We start from the raw sequence: 20,777 nt of genomic DNA on the forward strand, positions 1-20,777 counted from the left end.
CACATCCCAGTTCAACCCTAACCCTAGCTTCATGTCCACATCCCAGTTTAATCCTGACCCTAGCTTCATGTCCATATCCCAGTTCAATCCTAACCCTAGCTTCATGTCCACATCCCAGTTTAATCCTAACCATACCTTCATGTCCACATCCCAGTTCAAACATAACCCTAGCTTCATGTACACATCCCAGTTCAAACCAAACCCTAGCTTCATGTACACATCCCAGTTCAAACCAAACCCTAGCTTCATGTCCACATCCCAGTTCAACCCTAACCCTAGCTTCATGTACACATCCCAGTTCAAACCAAATCCTAGCTTCATGTCCACATCCCAGTTATATCCTAAAACTAGCCTCATGTCCACATCCCAGTTCAATCCTAACCCTAGCTTCATGTCGACATCCCAGTTGAACCCGAACCCTACCTTCATGTCCACATCCCAGTTCAACCCTAACCCTAACCCTAGCTTCATGTCCACATCCCAGTTCAATCCTAACCCTAACCCTAGCTTCATGTCCAAATCCCAGTTCAACTCTAACCCTAACCCTAGCTCCATGTCCACATCCCAGTTATATCCTAAAGCTAGCCTCATGTCCACATCCCAGTTCAATCCTAACCCTAGCTTCATGTCCACATCCTAGTTCATCCCTAAACCCTAACCCTAGCTTCATGTCGATATCCCAGTTGAACCATAACCCTACCTTCATGTCCACATCCCAGTTCAACCCTAACCCTATCCCTAGCTTCATGTCCACATCCCAGTTCAACCCTATCCCTAACCCTAGCTTCATGTCCAAATCCCAGTTCAACTCTAACCCTAACTTCATGTCCACATCCCAGTTTAACCCTAACCCTAGCTTCATGTCCACATTCCAGTTCAATCATAACCCTAACCCTAGCTTCATGTCTAAATCCCAGGTCAACCCTAACCCTAGCTTCATGTCCACATCCCAGTTCAAACCAAACCCTAGCTTCGTGTACACATCCCAGTTCTAACCAAACCCTAGCTTCATGTCTACATCCCAGTTCAACCCTAACCCTAGCTTCATATCCACATCCCAGTTCAACGCTAACCCTAGCTTCATGTCCACATCCCAGTTCAACCCTAACCCTAACCCTAGCTTCATGTCCACATCCCAGTTCAACCCTAACCCTAACCCTAGCTTTATGTTAAGATCCCAGTTCAACCCTAACCATAACCCTAGCTTCATGTCCACATCACAGTTCAACCCTAACCCTAGTCCATGTCCTACTCCATGTCCACATCCCAGTTGTATCCTAAAACTAGCCTCATGTCCACATCCCAGTTCAAGCCTAACCCTAGCTTCATGTCCACATCCTAGTTCATCCCTAAACCCTAACCCTAGCTTCATGTCCACATCCCAGTTCAACCCTAACCCTAGCTTCATGTCCACATTCCATTTCAATCATAACCCTAACCCTAGCTTCATTTTCAAATCCCAGTTTAACCCTAACCCTAGCTTCATGTCCACATCCCAGTTCAACCGTAACCCTAGCTTCATGTCCACATTCCAGTTCAATCATAACCCTAACCCTAGCTTCATGTCTAAATCCCAGTTCAACCCTAACCCTAGCTTCATGTCCACATCCCAGTTCAAACCAAACCCTAGCTTCATGTACACATCCCAGGTCTAACCGAACCCTAGCGTCATGTCTACATCCCAGTTCAACCCTAACCCTAGCTTCATATCCACATCCCAGTTCAACGCTAACCCTAGCTTCATGTCCACATCCCAGTTCAACCCTAACCCTAACCCTAGCTTTATGTTAAGATCCCAGTTCAACCCTAACCATAACCCTAGCTTCATGTCCACATCCCAGTTCAACCCTAACCCTAGTCCATGTCCTACTCCATGTCCACATCCCAGTTATATCCTAAAACTAGCTTCATGTCCACATCCCAGTTCAATCCTAACCCTAGCTTCATGTCCACATCCTAGTTCATCCCTAAACCCTAACCCTAGCTTCATGTCGACATCCCAGTTTAACCCTAACCCTAGCTTCATGTCCACATCCCAGTTCAACCCTAACCCTAGCTTCATGTCCACATTCCAGTTCAATCATAACCCTAACCCTAGCTTCATGTCTAAATCCCAGTTCAACCCTAACCCTAGCTTCATGTCCACATCCCAGTTCAACCCTAACCCTAGCTTCATGTCCACATTCCATTTCAATCATAACCCTAACCCTAGCTTCATTTTCAAATCCCAGTTTAACCCTAACCCTAGCTTCATGTCCACATCCCAGTTCAACCGTAACCCTAGCTTCATGTCCACATTCCAGTTCAATCATAACCCTAACCCTAGCTTCATGTCTAAATCCCAGTTCAACCCTAACCCTAGCTTCATGTCCACATCCCAGTTCAAACCAAACCCTAGCTTCATGTACACATCCCAGGTCTAACCGAACCCTAGCTTCATGTCTACATCCCAGTTCAACCCTAACCCTAGTCCATGTCCTACTCCATGTCCACATCCCAGTTATATCCTAAAACTAGCTTCATGTCCACATCCCAGTTCAATCCTAACCCTAGCTTCATGTCCACATCCTAGTTCATCCCTAAACCCTAACCCTAGCTTCATGTCGACGTCCCAGTTGAACCCGAACCCTACCTTCATGTCCACATCCCAGTTCAACCCTAACCCTAACCCTAGCTTCATGTCCACATCCCAGTTCAATCCTAACCCTAACCCTAGCTTCATGTCCAAATCCCAGTTCAACCCTAACCCTAACCCTAGCTTCATGTCCACATCCCAGTTCAAACCTAACCCTAACCCTAGCTTCATGTCCACATCCCAGTTCAACCCTAACCCTAGCTTCATGTCCACATTCCATTTCAATCATAACCCTAACCCTAGCTTCATTTCCAAATCCCAGTTTAACCCTAACCCTAGCTTCATGTCCACATCCCAGTTCAACCGTAACACTAGCTTCATGTCCACATTCCAGTTCAATCATAACCCTAACCCTAGCTTCATGTCTAAATCCCAGTTCAAACAGAACCCTAGCTTCATGTACACATCCCAGTTCTAACCAAACCCTAGCTTCATGTCCACATCCCAGTTCAACCCTAACCCTAGCTTCATATCCACATCCCAGTTCAACGCTAACCCTAGCTTCATGTCCACATCCCAGTTCAACCCTAACCCTAACCCTAGCTTCATGTCCACATCCCAGTTCAACCCTAACCCTAACCCTAGCTTTATGTTAACATCCCAGTTCAACCCTAACCATAACCCTAGCTTCATGTCCACATCCCAGTTCAACCCTAACCCTAGTCCATGTCCTACTCCATGTCCACATCCCAGTTATATCCTAAAACTAGCTTCATGTCCACATCCCAGTTCAAGCCTAACCCTAGCTTCATGTCCACATCCTAGTTCATCGCTAAAAGCTAACCCTAGCTTCATGTCGATATCCCAGTTGAACCCGAACCCTACATTCATGTCCACATCCCAGTTCAACCCTAACCCTAACCCTAGCTTCATGTCCACATCCCAGTTCAATCCTAACCCTAACCCTAGCTTCATGTCCACATCCCAGTTCAACTCTAACCCTAACCCTAGCTCCATGTCCACATCCCAGTTATATCCTAAAACTAGCCTCATGTCCACATCCCAGTTCAATCCTAACCCTAGCTTCATGTCCACATCCTAGTTCATCCGTAAACCCTAACCCTAGCTTCATGTCGATATCCCAGTTGAACCCGAACCCTACCTTCATGTCCACATCCCAGTTCAACCCTAACCCTAACCCTAGCTTCATGTCCACATCCCAGTTCAACCCTATCCCTAACCCTAGCTTCATGTCCAAATCCCAGTTCAACTCTAACCCTAACCCTAGCTTCATGTCCACATCCCAGTTCAACCCTAACCCTAGCTTCATGTCCACATTCCATTTAAATCATAACCCTAACCCTAGCTTCATTTCCAAATCCCAGTTCAACCCTAACCCCAGCTTCATGTCTACATCCCAGTTCAACCCTAACCCTAGCTTCATGTCCACATTCCAGTTCAATCATAACCCTAACCCTAGCTTCATGTCTAAATCCCAGTTCAACCCTAACCCTAGCTTCATGTCCACATCCCAGTTCAAACCAAACCCTAGCTTCATGTACACATCCCAGTTCAAACCAAACCCTAGCTTCATGTCCACATCCCAGTTCAACCCTAACCCTAGCTTCATGTCCACATCCCAGTTCAACGCTAACCCTAGCTTCATATCCACATCCCAGTTCAACGCTAACCCTAGCTTCATGTCCACATCCCAGTTCAACGCTAACCCTAGCTTCATATCCACATCCCAGTTCAACGCTAACCCTAGCTTCATGTCCACATCCCAGTTCAACCCTAACCCTAACCCTATCTTTATTTTAACATCCCAGTTCAACCCTAACCATAACCCTAGCTTCATGTCCACATCCCAGTTCAACCCTAACCCTAGTCCATGTCCACATTCCATTTCAATCATAACCCTAACCCTAGCTTCATTTTCAAATCCCAGTTTAACCCTAACCCTAGCTTCATGTCCACATCCCAGTTCAACCGTAACCCTAGCTTCATGGCCACATTCCAGTTCAATCATAACCCTAACCCTAGCTTCATGTCTAAATCCCAGTTCAACCCTAACCCTAGCTTCATGTCCACATCCCAGTTCAAACCAAACCCTAGCTTCATGTATACATCCCAGGTCTAACCGAACCCTAGCTTCATGTCTACATCCCAGTTCAACCCTAACCCTAGTCCATGTCCTACTCCATGTCCACATCCCAGTTATATCCTAAAACTAGCTTCATGTCCACATCCCAGTTCAATCCTAACCCTAGCTTCATGTCCACATCCTAGTTCATCCCTAAACCCTAACCCTAGCTTCATGTCGACGTCCCAGTTGAACCCGAACCCTACCTTCATGTCCACATCCCAGTTCAACCCTAACCCTAACCCTAGCTTCATGTCCACATCCCAGTTCAATCCTAACCCTAACCCTAGCTTCATGTCCAAATCCCAGTTCAACCCTAACCCTAACCCTAGCTTCATGTCCACATCCCAGTTCAACCCTAACCCTAACCCTAGCTTCATGTCCACATCCCAGTTCAATCCTAACCCTAACCCTAGCTTCATGTCCACATCCCAGTTCAACCCTAACCCTAGCTTCATGTCCACATTCCATTTCAATCATAACCCTAACCCTAGCTTCATTTCCAAATCCCAGTTTAACCCTAACCCTAGCTTCATGTCCACATCCCAGTTCAACGCTAACCCTAGCTTCATATCCACATCCCAGTTCAACGCTAACCCTAGCTTCATGTCCACATCCCAGTTCAACCCTAACCCTAACCCTAGCTTCATTTCAACATCCCAGTTCAACCCTAACCCTAACCCTAACTTTATTTTAACATCCCAGTTCAACCCTAACCATAACCCTAGCTTCATGTCCACATCCCAGTTCAACCCTAACCCTAGTCCATGTCCTACTCCATGTCCACATCCCAGTTATATCCTAAAACTAGCTTCATGTCCACATCCCAGTTCAATCCTAACCCTAGCTTCATGTCCACATCCTAGTTCATCCCTAAACCCTAACCCTAGCTTCATGTCGACATCCCAGTTTAACCCTAACCCTAGCTTCATGTCCACATCCCAGTTCAACCGTAACCCTAGCTTCATGTCCACATTCCAGTTCAATTATAACCCTAACCCTAGCTTCATGTCTAAATCCCAGTTCAACCCTAACCCTAGCTTCATGTCCACATTCCATTTCAATCATAACCCTAACCCTAGCTTCATTTTCAAATCCCAGTTTAACCCTAACCCTAGCTTCATGTCCACATCCCAGTTCAACCGTAACCCTAGCTTCATGGCCACATTCCAGTTCAATCATAACCCTAACCCTAGCTTCATGTCTAAATCCCAGTTCAACCCTAACCCTAGCTTCATGTCCACATCCCAGTTCAAACCAAACCCTAGCTTCATGTACACATCCCAGGTCTAACCGAACCCTAGCTTCATGTCTACATCCCAGTTCAACCCTAACCCTAGTCCATGTCCTACTCCATGTCCACATCCCAGTTATATCCTAAAACTAGCTTCATGTCCACATCCCAGTTCAATCCTAACCCTAGCTTCATGTCCACATCCTAGTTCATCCCTAAACCCTAACCCTAGCTTCATGTCGACGTCCCAGTTGAACCCGAACCCTACCTTCATGTCCACATCCCAGTTCAACCCTAACCCTAACCCTAGCTTCATGTCCACATCCCAGTTCAATCCTAACCCTAACCCTAGCTTCATGTCCAAATCCCAGTTCAACCCTAACCCTAACCCTAACCCTAGCTTCATGTCCACATCCCAGTTCAACCCTAACCCTAACCCTAGCTTCATGTCCACATCCCAGTTCAATCCTAACCCTAGCTTCATGTCCACATCCCAGTTCAACCCTAACCCTAGCTTCATGTCCACATTCCATTTCAATCATAACCCTAACCCTAGCTTCATTTCCAAATCCCAGTTTAACCCTAACCCTAGCTTCATGTCCACATCCCAGTTCAACCCTAACCCTAGCTTCATGTCCACATTCCATTTAAATCATAACCCTAACCCTAGCTTCATTTCCAAATCCCAGTTCAACCCTAACCCTAGCTTCATGTCTACATCCCAGTTCAACCCTAACCCTAGCTTCATGTCCACATTCCAGTTCAATCATAACCCTAACCCTAGCTTCATGTCTAAATCCCAGTTCAACCCTAACCCTAGCTTCATGTCCACATCCCAGTTCAAACCAAACCCTAGCTTCATGTACACATCCCAGTTCAAACCAAACCCTAGCTTCATGTCCACATCCCAGTTCAACCCTAACCCTAGCTTCATGTCCACATCCCAGTTCAACCCTAACCCTAGTCCATGTCCTACTCCATGTCCACATCCCAGTTATATCCTAAAACTAGCTTCATGTCCACATCCCAGTTCAATCCTAACCCTAGCTTCATGTCCACATCCTAGTTCATCCCTAAACCCTAACCCTAGCTTCATGTCGACATCCCAGTTTAACCCTAACCCTAGCTTCATGTCCACATCCCAGTTCAACCGTAACCCTAGCTTCATGTCCACATTCCAGTTCAATTATAACCCTAACCCTAGCTTCATGTCTAAATCCCAGTTCAACCCTAACCCTAGCTTCATGTCCACATTCCATTTCAATCATAACCCTAACCCTAGCTTCATTTTCAAATCCCAGTTTAACCCTAACCCTAGCTTCATGTCCACATCCCAGTTCAACCGTAACCCTAGCTTCATGGCCACATTCCAGTTCAATCATAACCCTAACCCTAGCTTCATGTCTAAATCCCAGTTCAACCCTAACCCTAGCTTCATGTCCACATCCCAGTTCAAACCAAACCCTAGCTTCATGTATACATCCCAGGTCTAACCGAACCCTAGCTTCATGTCTACATCCCAGTTCAACCCTAACCCTAGTCCATGTCCTACTCCATGTCCACATCCCAGTTATATCCTAAAACTAGCTTCATGTCCACATCCCAGTTCAATCCTAACCCTAGCTTCATGTCCACATCCTAGTTCATCCCTAAACCCTAACCCTAGCTTCATGTCGACGTCCCAGTTGAACCCGAACCCTACCTTCATGTCCACATCCCAGTTCAACCCTAACCCTAACCCTAGCTTCATGTCCACATCCCAGTTCAATCCTAACCCTAACCCTAGCTTCATGTCCAAATCCCAGTTCAACCCTAACCCTAACCCTAGCTTCATGTCCACATCCCAGTTCAACCCTAACCCTAACCCTAGCTTCATGTCCACATCCCAGTTCAATCCTAACCCTAACCCTAGCTTTATGTCCACATCCCAGTTCAACCCTAACCCTAGCTTCATGTCCACATTCCATTTCAATCATAACCCTAACCCTAGCTTCATTTCCAAATCCCAGTTTAACCCTAACCCTAGCTTCATGTCCACATCCCAGTTCAACCGTAACCCTAGCTTCATGTCCACATTCCAGTTCAATCATAACCCTAACCCTAGCTTCATGTCTAAATCCCAGTTCAACCCTAACCCTAGCTTCATGTCCACATCCCAGTTCAAACCAAACCCTAGCTTCATGTACACATCCCAGTTCTAACCAAACCCTAGCTTCATGTCTACATCCCAGTTCAACCCTAACCCTAGCTTCATATCCACATCCCAGTTCAACGCTAACCCTAGCTTCATGTCCACATCCCAGTTCAACCCTAACCCTAACCCTAGCTTCATGTCCACATCCCAGTTCAACCCTAACCCTAACCCTAGCTTTATGTTAAGATCCCAGTTCAACCCTAACCATAACCCTAGCTTCATGTCCACATCACAGTTCAACCCTAACCCTAGTCCATGTCCACATCCCAGTTATATCCTAAAACTAGCTTCATGTCCACATCCCAGTTCAAGCCTAACCCTAGCTTCATGTCCACATCCTAGTTCATCCCTAAACGCTAACCCTAGCTTCATGTCGACATCCCAGTTGAACCCGAACCCTACCTTCATGTCCACATCCCAGTTCAACCCTAACCCTAACCCTAGCTTCCTGTCCACATCCCACTTCAATCCTAACCCTAACCCTAGCTTCATGTCCAAATCCCAGTTCAACTATAACCCTAACCCTAGCTTCATGTCCACATCCCAGTTCAACCCTAACCCTAGCTTCATGTCCACATTCCAGTTCAATCATAACCCTAACCCTAGCTTCATTTCCGAATCCCAGTTCAACCCTAACCCTAGCTTCATGTCCACATCCCAGTTCAAACCAAACCCTAGCTTCATGTACACATCCCAGTTCAAACCAAACCCTAGCTTCATGTCCACATCCCAGTTCAACCCTAACCCTAGCTTCATGTCCACATCCCAGTTCAACGCTAACCCTAGCTTCATATCCACATCCCAGTTCAACGCTAACCCTAGCTTCATGTCCACATCCCAGTTCAACCCTAACCCTAACCCTAGCTTAATTTCAACATCCCAGTTCAACCCTAACCCTAACCCTAGCTTTATTTTAACATCCCAGTTCAACCCTAACCATAACCCTAGCTTCATGTCCTCATCCCAGTTCAACCCTAACCCTAGCTTCATGTCCACATTCCAGTTCAATCATAACCCTAACCCTAGCTTCATTTCCAAATCCCAGTTCAACCCTAACCCTAGCTTCATGTCCCCATCCCAGTTCAAACCAAACCCTAGCTTCATGTACACATCCCAGTTCAAACCAAACCCTAGCTTCATGTCCACATCCCAGTTCAACGCTAACCCTAGCTTCATGTCCACATCCCAGTTCAACCCTAACCCTAACCCTAGCTTCATTTCAACATCCCAGTTCAACCCTAACCCTAACCCTAGCTTTATGTTAACATCCCAGTTCAACCCTAACCATAACCCTAGCTTCATGTCCTCATCCCAGTTCAACCCTAACCCTAGTCCATGTCCTACTCCATGTCCACATCCCAGTTATATCCTAAAACTAGCTTCACGTCCACATCCCAGTTCAATCCTAACCCTAGCTTCATGTCCCCATCCCAGTTCAACGCTAACCCTAGCTTCATATCCACATCCCAGTTCAACGCTAACCCTAGCTTCATGTCCACATCCCAGTTCAATCCTAACCCTAACCCTAGCTTAATTTCAACATCCCAGTTCAACCCTAACCCTAACCCTAGCTTTATGTTAACATCCCAGTTCAACCCTAACCATAACCCTAGCTTCATGTCCACATCCCAGTTCAACCCTAACCCTAGTCCATGTCCTACTCCATGTCCACATCCCAGTTATATCCTAAAACTAGCTTCATGTCCACATCCCAGTTCAAGCGTAACCCTAGCTTCATGTCCACATCCTAGTTCATCCCTAAACCCTAACCCTAGCTTCATGTCCACATCCCAGTTCAACCCTAACCCTAGCTTCATGTCCACATCCCAGTTCAACCCTAACCCTAGCTTCATGTACACATCCCAATTCAACCCTAACCCTAACCTTAGCTTCATGTACACATCCCAGTTCAAACAAAACCCTAGCTTCATATCAACATCTCAGTTCAACCCTAACCCTAACCCTAGCTTCATGTACACATCCCAGTTCAACCCTAACCCTAACCCTAGCTTCATGTCCATATCCCAGTTCAACCCTAACCCTAACCCTAGCTTCATATCAACATCCCAGTTTGACCCTAACCCTAACCCTAACCCTAGCTTCATGTCCACATCCTAGTTCAAACCTAACCCTAGCTTCAATCGACATCCCAGTTCAACGCTAACCCTAGCTTCATGTCCACATCCTAGTTCAAACCTAACCCTAGCTTCAATCGACATCCCAGTTCAACGCTAACCCTAGCTTCATATCCACATTCCAGTTTGACCCTAATTCTTGCCTCAACCACAACCACAACTCCAACCCTAACCTCGGCTTATCTTACTTTTTATCCTTCATTTGTCTTTGGACCGTAAGGTGCTGGAGCTCTGCTCCACCTGGCTCTCCCTTTGACACAAGGTGTTGGAATCCAGCTCAAATCAACATTTGTACAGATAGTACAACAAATTGGCACCCCCTACTGGATTTACCTGTGAGTAGAATATAGAAAAATTCCACAAGAGAATTTGAGTGGGAAAACCTATAGGTTCTACTCTTTTGATTGTCGACTTGCTGAGCTCAACTAAGGATTTCAGAGAAGTATGTATTGTATATCCTAAACAAATTAAGCCTTCAGGATTGAGGTACTGTAATTCCACTGAGATTGTATTTTACACTAGCATTCTGATGCTGTGATATTTCTCTGACTGCCAGTGATGGTTGCCATAGCCACAGAGAGATTGAGGCAGTATTCCAGAACTGTAGGACTGCACTGAGAAGTACTGACAACATCATCAAGCGGTTACACAGGGTCAGGTGCTCATAATACACAAGAAAGTGGAATGAACAGGCTTTTTTAACAGTAGACTATCCCTGCTGCAATCTTTCCGTTTCTACGGTTCTGCAGTTGGCAGCAGTCTTTTTTCTCATCCTTTTATCACAGAACCGTGTGGCTTCACAGAACATGTGTTTTGTAGATGCATGTGTCTGGGAGTCCCAACCAATGCACTATTCATGGCCATTCATCTCTTCTTAGGGCTAGAACATCACATGACAACAGCTCCTGGTCTCCTCTGTTCCCCCCCCTTCATTTTACCTATCAATTGTTGTATGTAAAATTCTACTGTTCTTCAGACTTTGGTTCATCCTTTCATTTTCTTCTTCTTCTCTTTGTTCTTCTCTGCATCCCCCCTGATTATGAGGTGGTGCTCACTGCAACCCTACTGTGTCTAATCACCAGTGTGAATGAGCGCTTTTGATCTTCACCAAGCTTGTAGGAATCATGATTGGCACATCAACTGTCTGAAGTCTAGCAATGGGATCGCTTTAAAATCTGTTAATCAAATATTAATCTTGGTTTTCTGTTCACGTGTGTTTTTAGCATTGGCCCAGTTACAGATCTCTGAGCTTCTGGTTTTGATGTAGTTTTGATACTATTAAACCCCTCAACTCACCTCACCCCCCCCCCCCCACACACACACACACACACACACACACACACTCTCTCTCTCGTCTCTGTTTCTGTAGCCTGGGGTAATATGCTAATGAGGAAGGCTGCTGTGAAAAAGAGGGTTTGTGGTTTGTTGACTGTGTGAAGTGAAGTGGTGTCAGCGGAGCACACCATCTTACACCATGTTATGGTTATGTTTCGGTGACCAATGGTGATAAAGTTATTTCAGAGGCGCACCACACACACACACACTCACACACCCTCCTCCTAATTGATATGCCAAATCGATCAGGTTCATTAGTGCCTTGCTGATTGCCAGGTTCAGATTACCGTGGAGCTGATGCGTTTAATTTTCTCCCTGGGTTGCTTATGATGAAGGGTTTCCTGTGGTGACACTTGACAGGAAGGATCAGTATAAATCACAACACTCTGGGTAGTTCAGGTCTCTGGGGGGCCCTGGTTTACATTCATTATTTATCACAATTCAAGGAGACTTATATATCATGTATTAGCTATTATACAGGTATAGGATCTTAATTTGACCACCCTGTTGCAGGAGAACGTTCCTGCAATGCAGGAAAAGTAAAACTTGGAGCATCACATCCTGATCTGTTTCACCTGTCCTCGTTATTGTCTCCACCCCCTCCAGGTGTTGCTTGTTTTCCCCAGTGTATTTATCCCTGTGTTTACTGTCTCTATGTGCCAGTTTGCCTTGTATGTCCAAGCCTACCAGCAGTTTTTCACATTTTCCTGCTTTGCCTTGTCTCCTTTTTCTAGTCCTCCTGCTTTTGACCCTTGCCTGTTCTGGACTCTGTACCCGCCTGCCTGACCATTCTACCTGCCCTGACCTCCAGCCTGCCTGCCACTCTGTACCTCCTGGATTCTGAACTGGTTATGACCTTTTGCCTGTCCACGACCATTCTCTTGCCTATCCCCTTTTAATTTATTAAACATTTTAAACTCCAATCATCTGCCTCTTGTGTCTGCATTTGGGTCTCGCCTAGTGTCATGATATGTAGTGTATCAGAGGTTTAAAAAGGCTTCTGACATTAGAATTTATTTGATTTTCCTTTATGAAAAATGTATCAACCCCTGCTAAAATGTCCATTATTATCCACATAATACTTAACATTTTATGTTGCTGCAGGATTCTTTTCCTGTTTTAGCAAACTGGCTCAAATGAAAATCCTACATCTGTAGAACTTTAGCATCCCATTGGTGCTTTGTTGTCTTGTCTGAATTTCCATTCCTTTTCCTTTTTTCTTTTTCCTGTTTTTTTGTGGATTATTCTGATTGGCAGGTACTGCTGTACTTCCAACTGTGTCGAGGACTAAATACAGAACATTATCCTGTGTTATAGCTCATTGTTGACCTTTGTTGGTATTTCCAGATACAGCTTAATTTCAATGGACTACGCTGCTGCTGAGTCAACAAGATCTACCAATTCACTTTAATCTCCTTGGTCACAGTTTATAATTGTGTATTTTAGCCATCCTTAGACGCGAACTGCTCTGCTGATTAAACTAGCTGTGTTGTGATGTTAACTCCACTAATAAATTAGCCTTGGTCACATCAGACTTTCACAGAGGTGTGTGTGGGAAGGAGGGTTTAGTAGGGATGAACAGGATGAACGGGAGGCATTGAATGTGTCTCTGTGAATGTGGGAATTTTATTTTTATTTATCCATTATTTTACCAGGTAAGTTGACTCAGAACACATTCTCATTTACAGCAACGACCTGGGGAATAGCTACAGGGGAGAGGAGAGGGATGAATGAGCCAATTGTAAACTGGGGATTATTAGGTGACCGTGATGGTTTGAGGGCCAGATTGGAAATTTAGCCAAGACACCGGGGTTAACACCCCTACTCTTACGATAAGTGCCATGGGATCTTTAATGACCTTAGAGAGTCAGGACACCTGTTTAACCTCCCATCTGAAAGATGGCACCCTACACAGGGCAGTGTCCCCAATCACAGCCCTGTGGCATTGGAATAGTTTTTTAGACTAGAGGAAAGAGTGCCTCCTACTGGCCCTTCAACACCAGTTCCAGCAGCATCTGGTCTCCCAGCCAGGGACTGACCAGGACCAACCCTGCTTAGCTTCAGAAGCAAGCCAGCAGTGTTAAGCAGGGTGGTATGCTGCAGGCATGAGTGGATGTGGAGGAATGCAATGCTGAGCATGACAGGATTTGTGTCTATTTGAGCAAATGATTACTCTACTGTACTGTACAATGTCCATAACATACGTACAGTATTTCTGTGTGGGATCCCGGATGCATGAACATGCTCGTATGTGTAGGTCTATTGGCATGTTTCTTACGAGCTGTGCCCCTTGTTCTCATGTATTATCATCTTTATATGTAGAGGCTGGCATTCTTAGCCCCCGATATGCAACCTTTCAAGGAAGTTAGGAACCAATATACACAGGCAGTTTGAAAAAGCTAGCCTTTGCTTTCCTAACAGAAATTTGCATCCTGTAGCACAAACTCCGAAAGATTCTGGGACACTGTAAAGTCCATGGAGAATAAGAGCACCTCCTCCCAGCTGCCCACTGCTCTGAGTCTAGGAAACACTATCACCACCGATAAATCCACGATAATTGAGAATTTCAATAAGCATTTTTCTACGGCTGGCCATGCTTTCCACCTGGCTACCCCTACCCCGATCAACAGCCCTGCACCCCCGACAGCAACTTGCCCAAGCCTCCCCATTTGTCTTTCACCCAAATCCAGACAGCTGATGTTCTGAAAGAGTTGAAAAATCTGGACCCATACAAATCAGCTGGGCTAGACAGTCTGGACCCTCTCTTTCAAAAATTATCCACCGCAACTGTTGAAACCCCTAGTACTAGCCTGTTCAACCTCTCTTTCATATCATCTGAGTTCCCCAAAGCTGCCGCGGTCATGATGACACTCTAGACCCAAACTTTTACGGACCTATATCCATCCTACCCTGCCTTTCTAAGGTCTTCGAAAGCCAAGCCAAACAGATCACCGACCATATGCAATCTGGTTTCCGAGCTGGTCATGAGTGCACCTCAGCCATGCTCAAGGTCCTAAACGATATCATAAACGCCATCGATAAAAGACAATACTGTGTAGCCGTATTCATCGAACTGGCCAAGTCTTTCGACTCTGTCAATCACCACATTCTTATCGGCAGACTCAACAGCCTTGGTTTCTCAAATGACTGCCTCGCTTGGTTCACCAAATACTTCTCAGATAGAGTTCAGTGTGTCAAATCGGAGGGCCTGTTGTCCAGACCTCTGGCAGTCTCTATGGGGATGCCACAGGGTTCAATTCTCGGGCCGACTCTTTTCTCTGTATACATCAATGATGTCGCTCTTGCTGCTGATGATTCTCTGATCCACCTCTATGCAGACCCCACCATTCTGTATACTTCTGGCCCTTCGTTGGACACTGTGTTAACTAACCTCGAGCTTCAATGCCATACAACTCTCCTTCCATGGCCTCTAACTGCTCTTAAATGCAAGTAAAACTAAATGCATGCTCTTCAACCGATCGCTGCCCGCACCTGCCCGCCCGTCCAACATCACTACTCTGGACGGTTCTGACTTAGAATATGTGGACAACTACAAATACCTAGGTGTCTGGTTAGACTGTAAACTCTCCTTCCAGACTAACATTAAGTATCTCCAATCCAAAATTAAATCTAGAATCGGCTTCCTATTTCACAACAAGTCCTCCATCACTCATGCTGCCAAACATACCCCCCCAGTAAAACTGACTATCCTACCGATCCGTGACTTCGGCGATGTCATTTACAAAATAGCCTCCAACACTCTACTCAGCAAATTGGATGCAGTCTATCACAGTGCCATCCGTTTTGTCACCAAAGCCCCATATACTACCCACTACTGCGACCTGTATGCTCTCGTTGGCTGGCCCTCGCTTCATATTCGTCATCAGACCCACTGGCTCCAGGTCATCTATAAGTCTTTGCTAGGTAAAGCCACGTCTTATCTCAGCTCACTGGTCACCATAGCAGCACCCACCAATATCACACGCTCCAGCAGGTATATCTCACTGGTCACCCCCAAAGCCAATTCTTACTTTGGCCGCCTTTCCTTCCAGTTCTCTGCTGCCAATGACTGGAACGAATTGCAAAAACCACTGAAGCTGGAGACTCATATCTCCCTCACTAACTTTAAGCATCAGCTGTCAGAGCAGCTCACAGATCATTGCACCTGTACATAGCCCATCTGTAAATAGCTCATCCAACAACCTCCTCCCCATATTGTTATTTATTTTTTTGCTCCTTTGCAACCCCAGTATCTCTACTTGCACATTTTTCACTCCAGTGTTTATTTGCTAAATTGAAATTACTTTGCCACTACGGCCTATTTATTGCCTTACCTCCCTAATCTTACCTCATTTACACACACTGTATATAGATTATTTTCTATTGTGTTATTGACTGTACGTTTGTTTATTCCATGTGTAACTCTATGCTGTTTGTGTTGCACTGCTTTGCTTTATCTTGGCCAGGTCGCAGTTGTAAATGAGAACTGGTTCTCAACTGGCCTACATGGTTAAATAAATTCTTAAAGGCCCAGTGCAGTCAAACATGTGATTTTTCCTCTGTTTTATATATATTTCCACACTATGAGGTTGGAATATTACTGTGAAATTGTGAAAATGATGATGATAGTGCAAGGGCTGTATGAAAAGACTGCCGGATATATTCAGCCTGTTTTGGTTGAATGGAGTTTTGGCCTACTTGGTGACATCACTAGGCGATAAATTAGTTAATAGACCAATAAGAAAGAGAGCTCCAAACCTCTCTGCCCAAAACAACTAGTTGTCACTTTTCCCCTCCCCACTCAGACCACTCCTAGACAGTTCTAGCAAGATTCTAGCTTGAGAAATTGCTCTTTGCTAAGAAGCTATTATTGGCAATTTTTGACCATTTTAATTTAAAGCAATCACAGTAAGGTGCTTTAAAAATGTTTTTATTTTGTTTTTATTTTTTGTTGTACTTTTTCATGATATCCAATTGGTAGTTACAATCTTGTCCTGTCATGATCGTTATAATGATTGGACCAAGGCGCAGCGTGCATAGAATTCCACATGATTAATAAAGAATAAACTCACCAAACAAAACAGAAGAAAAAACTAAACGTGACGTTCTGGGTTGCTCACAGGCAGCTACACAAAAACATAGTCAAGATCCCACAAATCACAATGGGGAAATGGCTACCTAAATATGATCCCCAATCAGAGACAAAGATAAACAGCTGCCTGCATCTGATTGGGAACCATACCAGGCCAACATAGATATCTAATTCCCCTAGATAACCCACCCCTAATCACACCCCAACCTAACCAACATAGAGAATAAACAGCTCTCCATGGTCAAGGCGTGACATGTCCCATCGCTGCAACTCTTGTATCAACTCAGGAGAGGCGATGGTTGAGAGCCATGTGTTCCCCAAAATCCAACCAGCCAAGCTGCACTGCTTCTTGACACACGCAGAAGCCAACCGCACCAATGTGTCAGAGGAAACACTGGACACCTGGCAACTGTGTATGTACCCAGCCCACCACAAGAGTCATTAGAGCGAGATGGGACAAAGACACCCCAGCCAGCCAAACCCTCACCTAACCCAGATGACACTGGGCCAGTTGTGCGTTGCCTCATGCCTGGTATCGAACCAAGATTTGCAGTGACGCCGCTAGCGCTGCGATGCAGTGCCTTAGACCACTTCGCCACTCAGGAGACCCAAGGTACTTAATAGATATCCAGAAGTTATTTGATATTGAGATAAAAAATGGCTGCATTGGACCTTTAAGCCATCCTATTACTGCCTAGTTAAATAAAGGTTACATTTAAAAAATCATATTACTGTAATATTCAAATCAATGACAAACATATTTTGTTCACTATGTGTAGCTTTCTGTTTTGCATTTGCATTTCATTGACCATGAGTTGGAGCTTACATCACTCTATGGTGCAAGGTATGTTTTCACAGAGCACTATAGGATTTTAGTGTCTCTTTAGATGAGTGGGTTTAATATTCAAATGTAATGTTGTATCATTTAATTACATGCAAATGTCTAGTTTTACTGGAGGCTGTTATCTCAGTATGCGGGGCTCTCTTTTCCTGCTGTACCCAGAGTGTCCTTCCTCTCCTCCTCTCCTCCATTCCTCCATCCTTCTCTCCCTCCAGCCCCTTTTTCCCTATATCCCTCCCTCGGTCTGTCCTGCACGTGGGTGACAGGGCTGGGCTAGTGCAGTCTTCTCCTTGCTCCAGCTGCATCTGTTTGTCAGCCCAGAGGGAAATGTGTGTGTGTGTGTTTCACTGTTTCTCTCTGCTTGGGCGAGAGAGTATACAGAGCATACAGATTACTGGTCTTTACAACTATGTAAACAGCGTTTATATAGCAGTATTTAGCAGTGTTTCTTTTGGTGTGATTTAACCACCATCTTGCTACTAACCCAGAACTTGGATACAGCTGTTTGTTTCTATGACAACAGAGAGGGTTGTGTAGTGATGAGGTTGCCTTTTTGTTGTTGATTCAGCATCTCTTTCACAAGGGAAAGTGCAGCATTCATCTGAGCCCACTGTGTGAATGTGTGAGAGAGTGTGTGCCAGTGTGTCCATATGTGTGTGTCTGTGTGTGTGTGAGAGAGAGAGAGAGAGAGAGAGAGCGTGTGCATGTGCCTGCGCGCGTATGTGCGTTATTGAGAGCCCGGGAGGAAGGATGGTTGCTCATGTCTGAACTGCCTCCACACTCGCAGGGAAAGTCAAGGCAGAAAATAGCAGAAGGGGGGAAACAGACGCAGTGGTCTCATCTCACAGAGGACTGATTCTGTCCATCATTTGTTGGGGAAGCTAATCAAAGGGATTTGGCAATGCCTGCAGAGGTGAAAGGGGTAAGTGTTTTGATTTAGTATTTGTTTTCTCTTCTCTAGCCTCCCTATTTTCCCTCTGATGCTTTCCCTACAGGAGCCCCATCCGCAGCTGCGCTGTATTCTGTATGCTATGCTTGTTTCATGAAGGGGAAAGCATTATTTTCTCCTCTCAGATCAGTGTGTTGCAGTTTCCCATTCCTCGTGTGTGCTCAGGGACATGCTGTTAACACCTCTGCTCAGTGTGTATACTGCAGGCCATATGGAGAGGCTGTTAATCATGGTAACATTATGAGAGGAGGCTGAGTGATAACCACCCACAGGGGAATGTGCTGCTGCTGCTTCATACGCTTTTACACCCAGCACACCGCCAGCCAGCCAGCCAACCACCCAGCACACCGCCAGCCAGCCAGCCAACCACCCAGCACACCGCCAGCCAGCCAGCCAACCACCCAGCACACCGCCAGCCAGCCAGCCAACCACCCAGCACACCTCCAGCCAGCCAGCCAACCACCCAGCACACCTCCAGCCAGCCAGCCAACCACCCAGCACACCGCCAGCAAGCCAGCCAACCACCCAGCACACCACCAGCCAGCCAGCCAACCACCCAGCACACCGCCAGCCAGCCAGCCAACCACCCAGCACACCGCCAGCCAGCCAGCCAACCACCCAGCACACCACCAGCCAGCCAGCCAACCACCCAGCACACCGCCAGCCAGCCAGACAGCCAACCACCCAGCACACCGCCAGCCAGCCAGCCAACCACCCAGCACACCGCCAGCCAGCCAGCCAGCCAACCACCCACCCAGCACACCGCCAGCCAGCCAACCACCCAGCACACCGCCAGCCAGCCAGCCAGCCAACCACCCAGCACACCGCCAGCCCAACCTGGTCTCAGAGAATTTTGCATTATTCTGAATGTAAATTCGAGACACTCCATTTAATATGATATGTTACGTTTCATATGGATGTCCATCACCTATTTCATATGATATGTTGTAAATTATTGGTATTATATGTTATGAATTTGTGAAACGTACAATATGTTACGAATTTGCAAAACGTATGATATGTTACGACTTTGTGATATGTTACGAATTCTAGCTAGCTCGTTAATGTTAGGGTTAAGATTAGGGTTAAGTTTAGCAGTTAGGTTAAGGGGTTAAAGTTATGGTTAGGGGAAGGTAAAAGGGTTAAGGTTAGCTAACATGCTATCTAGTTGCAAAGTTGCTAATTAGCTAAAGTTGCCCGTGATGAGATTTGAACTTATAACCTTTGGGTTGCTAGACATTTGTGTTATACACCTACCCATCCACCCCGGTTTGCTAGATGTTCAGGTTATATGTCCACCCATCCATCCCGACCAACCAACCTACTTTCGGTATTGCCTTAAGTAAAAGGTCCAATGCAGCCGTTTTTATCTGTTTTATGTAACCATAACAAACGTAACAGTGTCTTGGATTAACATACAGAATAATACAAAATGCTCTGAGACCAGGTTGGCCAGCCAGAAACTGCAAGTTAGAATGACATTAAATATGACCATGCAGTATTTCATTGTTTGTGCACCAGGGGGCTTCCTGCCACCTGCTTCCTGTTTCCTGCATCCTGCACAGACAAACACAAGGGATGAGAGGTGTCCTGTCCTCATTTTCAATGGTAATTAGTCTTGGCACCGCAGTGAATAAGATGGGAAATCCTAATGGCGGCAGATCACCTAGCAATTAAGTGTGTTGGGCTAGTAACCAAAAGATTGCTTGTTTGAATCTCCAATAATCTGTCATTGTACCCTTGAGCAAGGCACTTAACCCTAATTGCTCTGGATAAGAGAATTTCATAAATGGCTTACGCATCGCTGTGCTGGGAGATTGGACAATGCTGTGTTTGTGTAATGTGGACAGAAAATGTCCACATTATAAAATGTTTGACTGCGTTACAGCACAAAAACAAGTAACTTCTTGCTCTGATCCTGTCTAATTATGAACCCTGGGAGTAGATCTATTATGACAGATGATTACTGTATCTACATACATTTTGAGCACACGTTCATTTGACATCAAGTACTGGAGCAATACACATTCCTCTCTCCTCTATCTGATGAACACAAATTGATTGCATTGTCAGTGTTAATTCCAACAGGATCACAGTTTCTCCTCTGATCTGCATTAATACCTGGATAGAGGGCAGCATGATTCATCTATCAAAATGAGCTTGTGACAAGTATTAAATGTGGCTTGCGTCTGAAGTGCCCTTGACCTGGCGACTAAATCTGAACTCACTCAGCAGAAGATCAGACTGTGGGCCTTTCCGCTATACTGTCGTGCAGTCAG

At 45.6% G+C, this 20,777-nt stretch overlaps 1 protein-coding gene across 3 annotated transcripts in view; it reads left to right on the forward strand.

The window, feature by feature from the left end:
* Nucleotides 1–18,114: 18,114 nt before the first annotated feature.
* The window catches only part of LOC110537150 (armadillo repeat protein deleted in velo-cardio-facial syndrome homolog), a 30,993-nt gene continuing 28,330 nt past the window's right edge, over nucleotides 18,115–20,777 (forward strand). Inside the window, exon 1 of one of the 3 annotated variants that reach the window (XM_036937148.1) lies at nucleotides 18,115–18,471. In XM_036937148.1, coding sequence (XP_036793043.1) covers nucleotides 18,451–18,471 — 21 coding nt within the window. In that variant the 5' untranslated portion in view covers nucleotides 18,115–18,450. The remainder of the gene's footprint in view (nucleotides 18,472–20,777) is intronic. The other 2 variants (XM_036937146.1, XM_036937147.1) reach the window with 2 other exon arrangements.

This window comes from Oncorhynchus mykiss, chromosome 12 (genome assembly GCF_013265735.2).
Source record: "Oncorhynchus mykiss isolate Arlee chromosome 12, USDA_OmykA_1.1, whole genome shotgun sequence".
Classification (NCBI taxonomy): domain Eukaryota; kingdom Metazoa; phylum Chordata; class Actinopteri; order Salmoniformes; family Salmonidae; genus Oncorhynchus; species Oncorhynchus mykiss.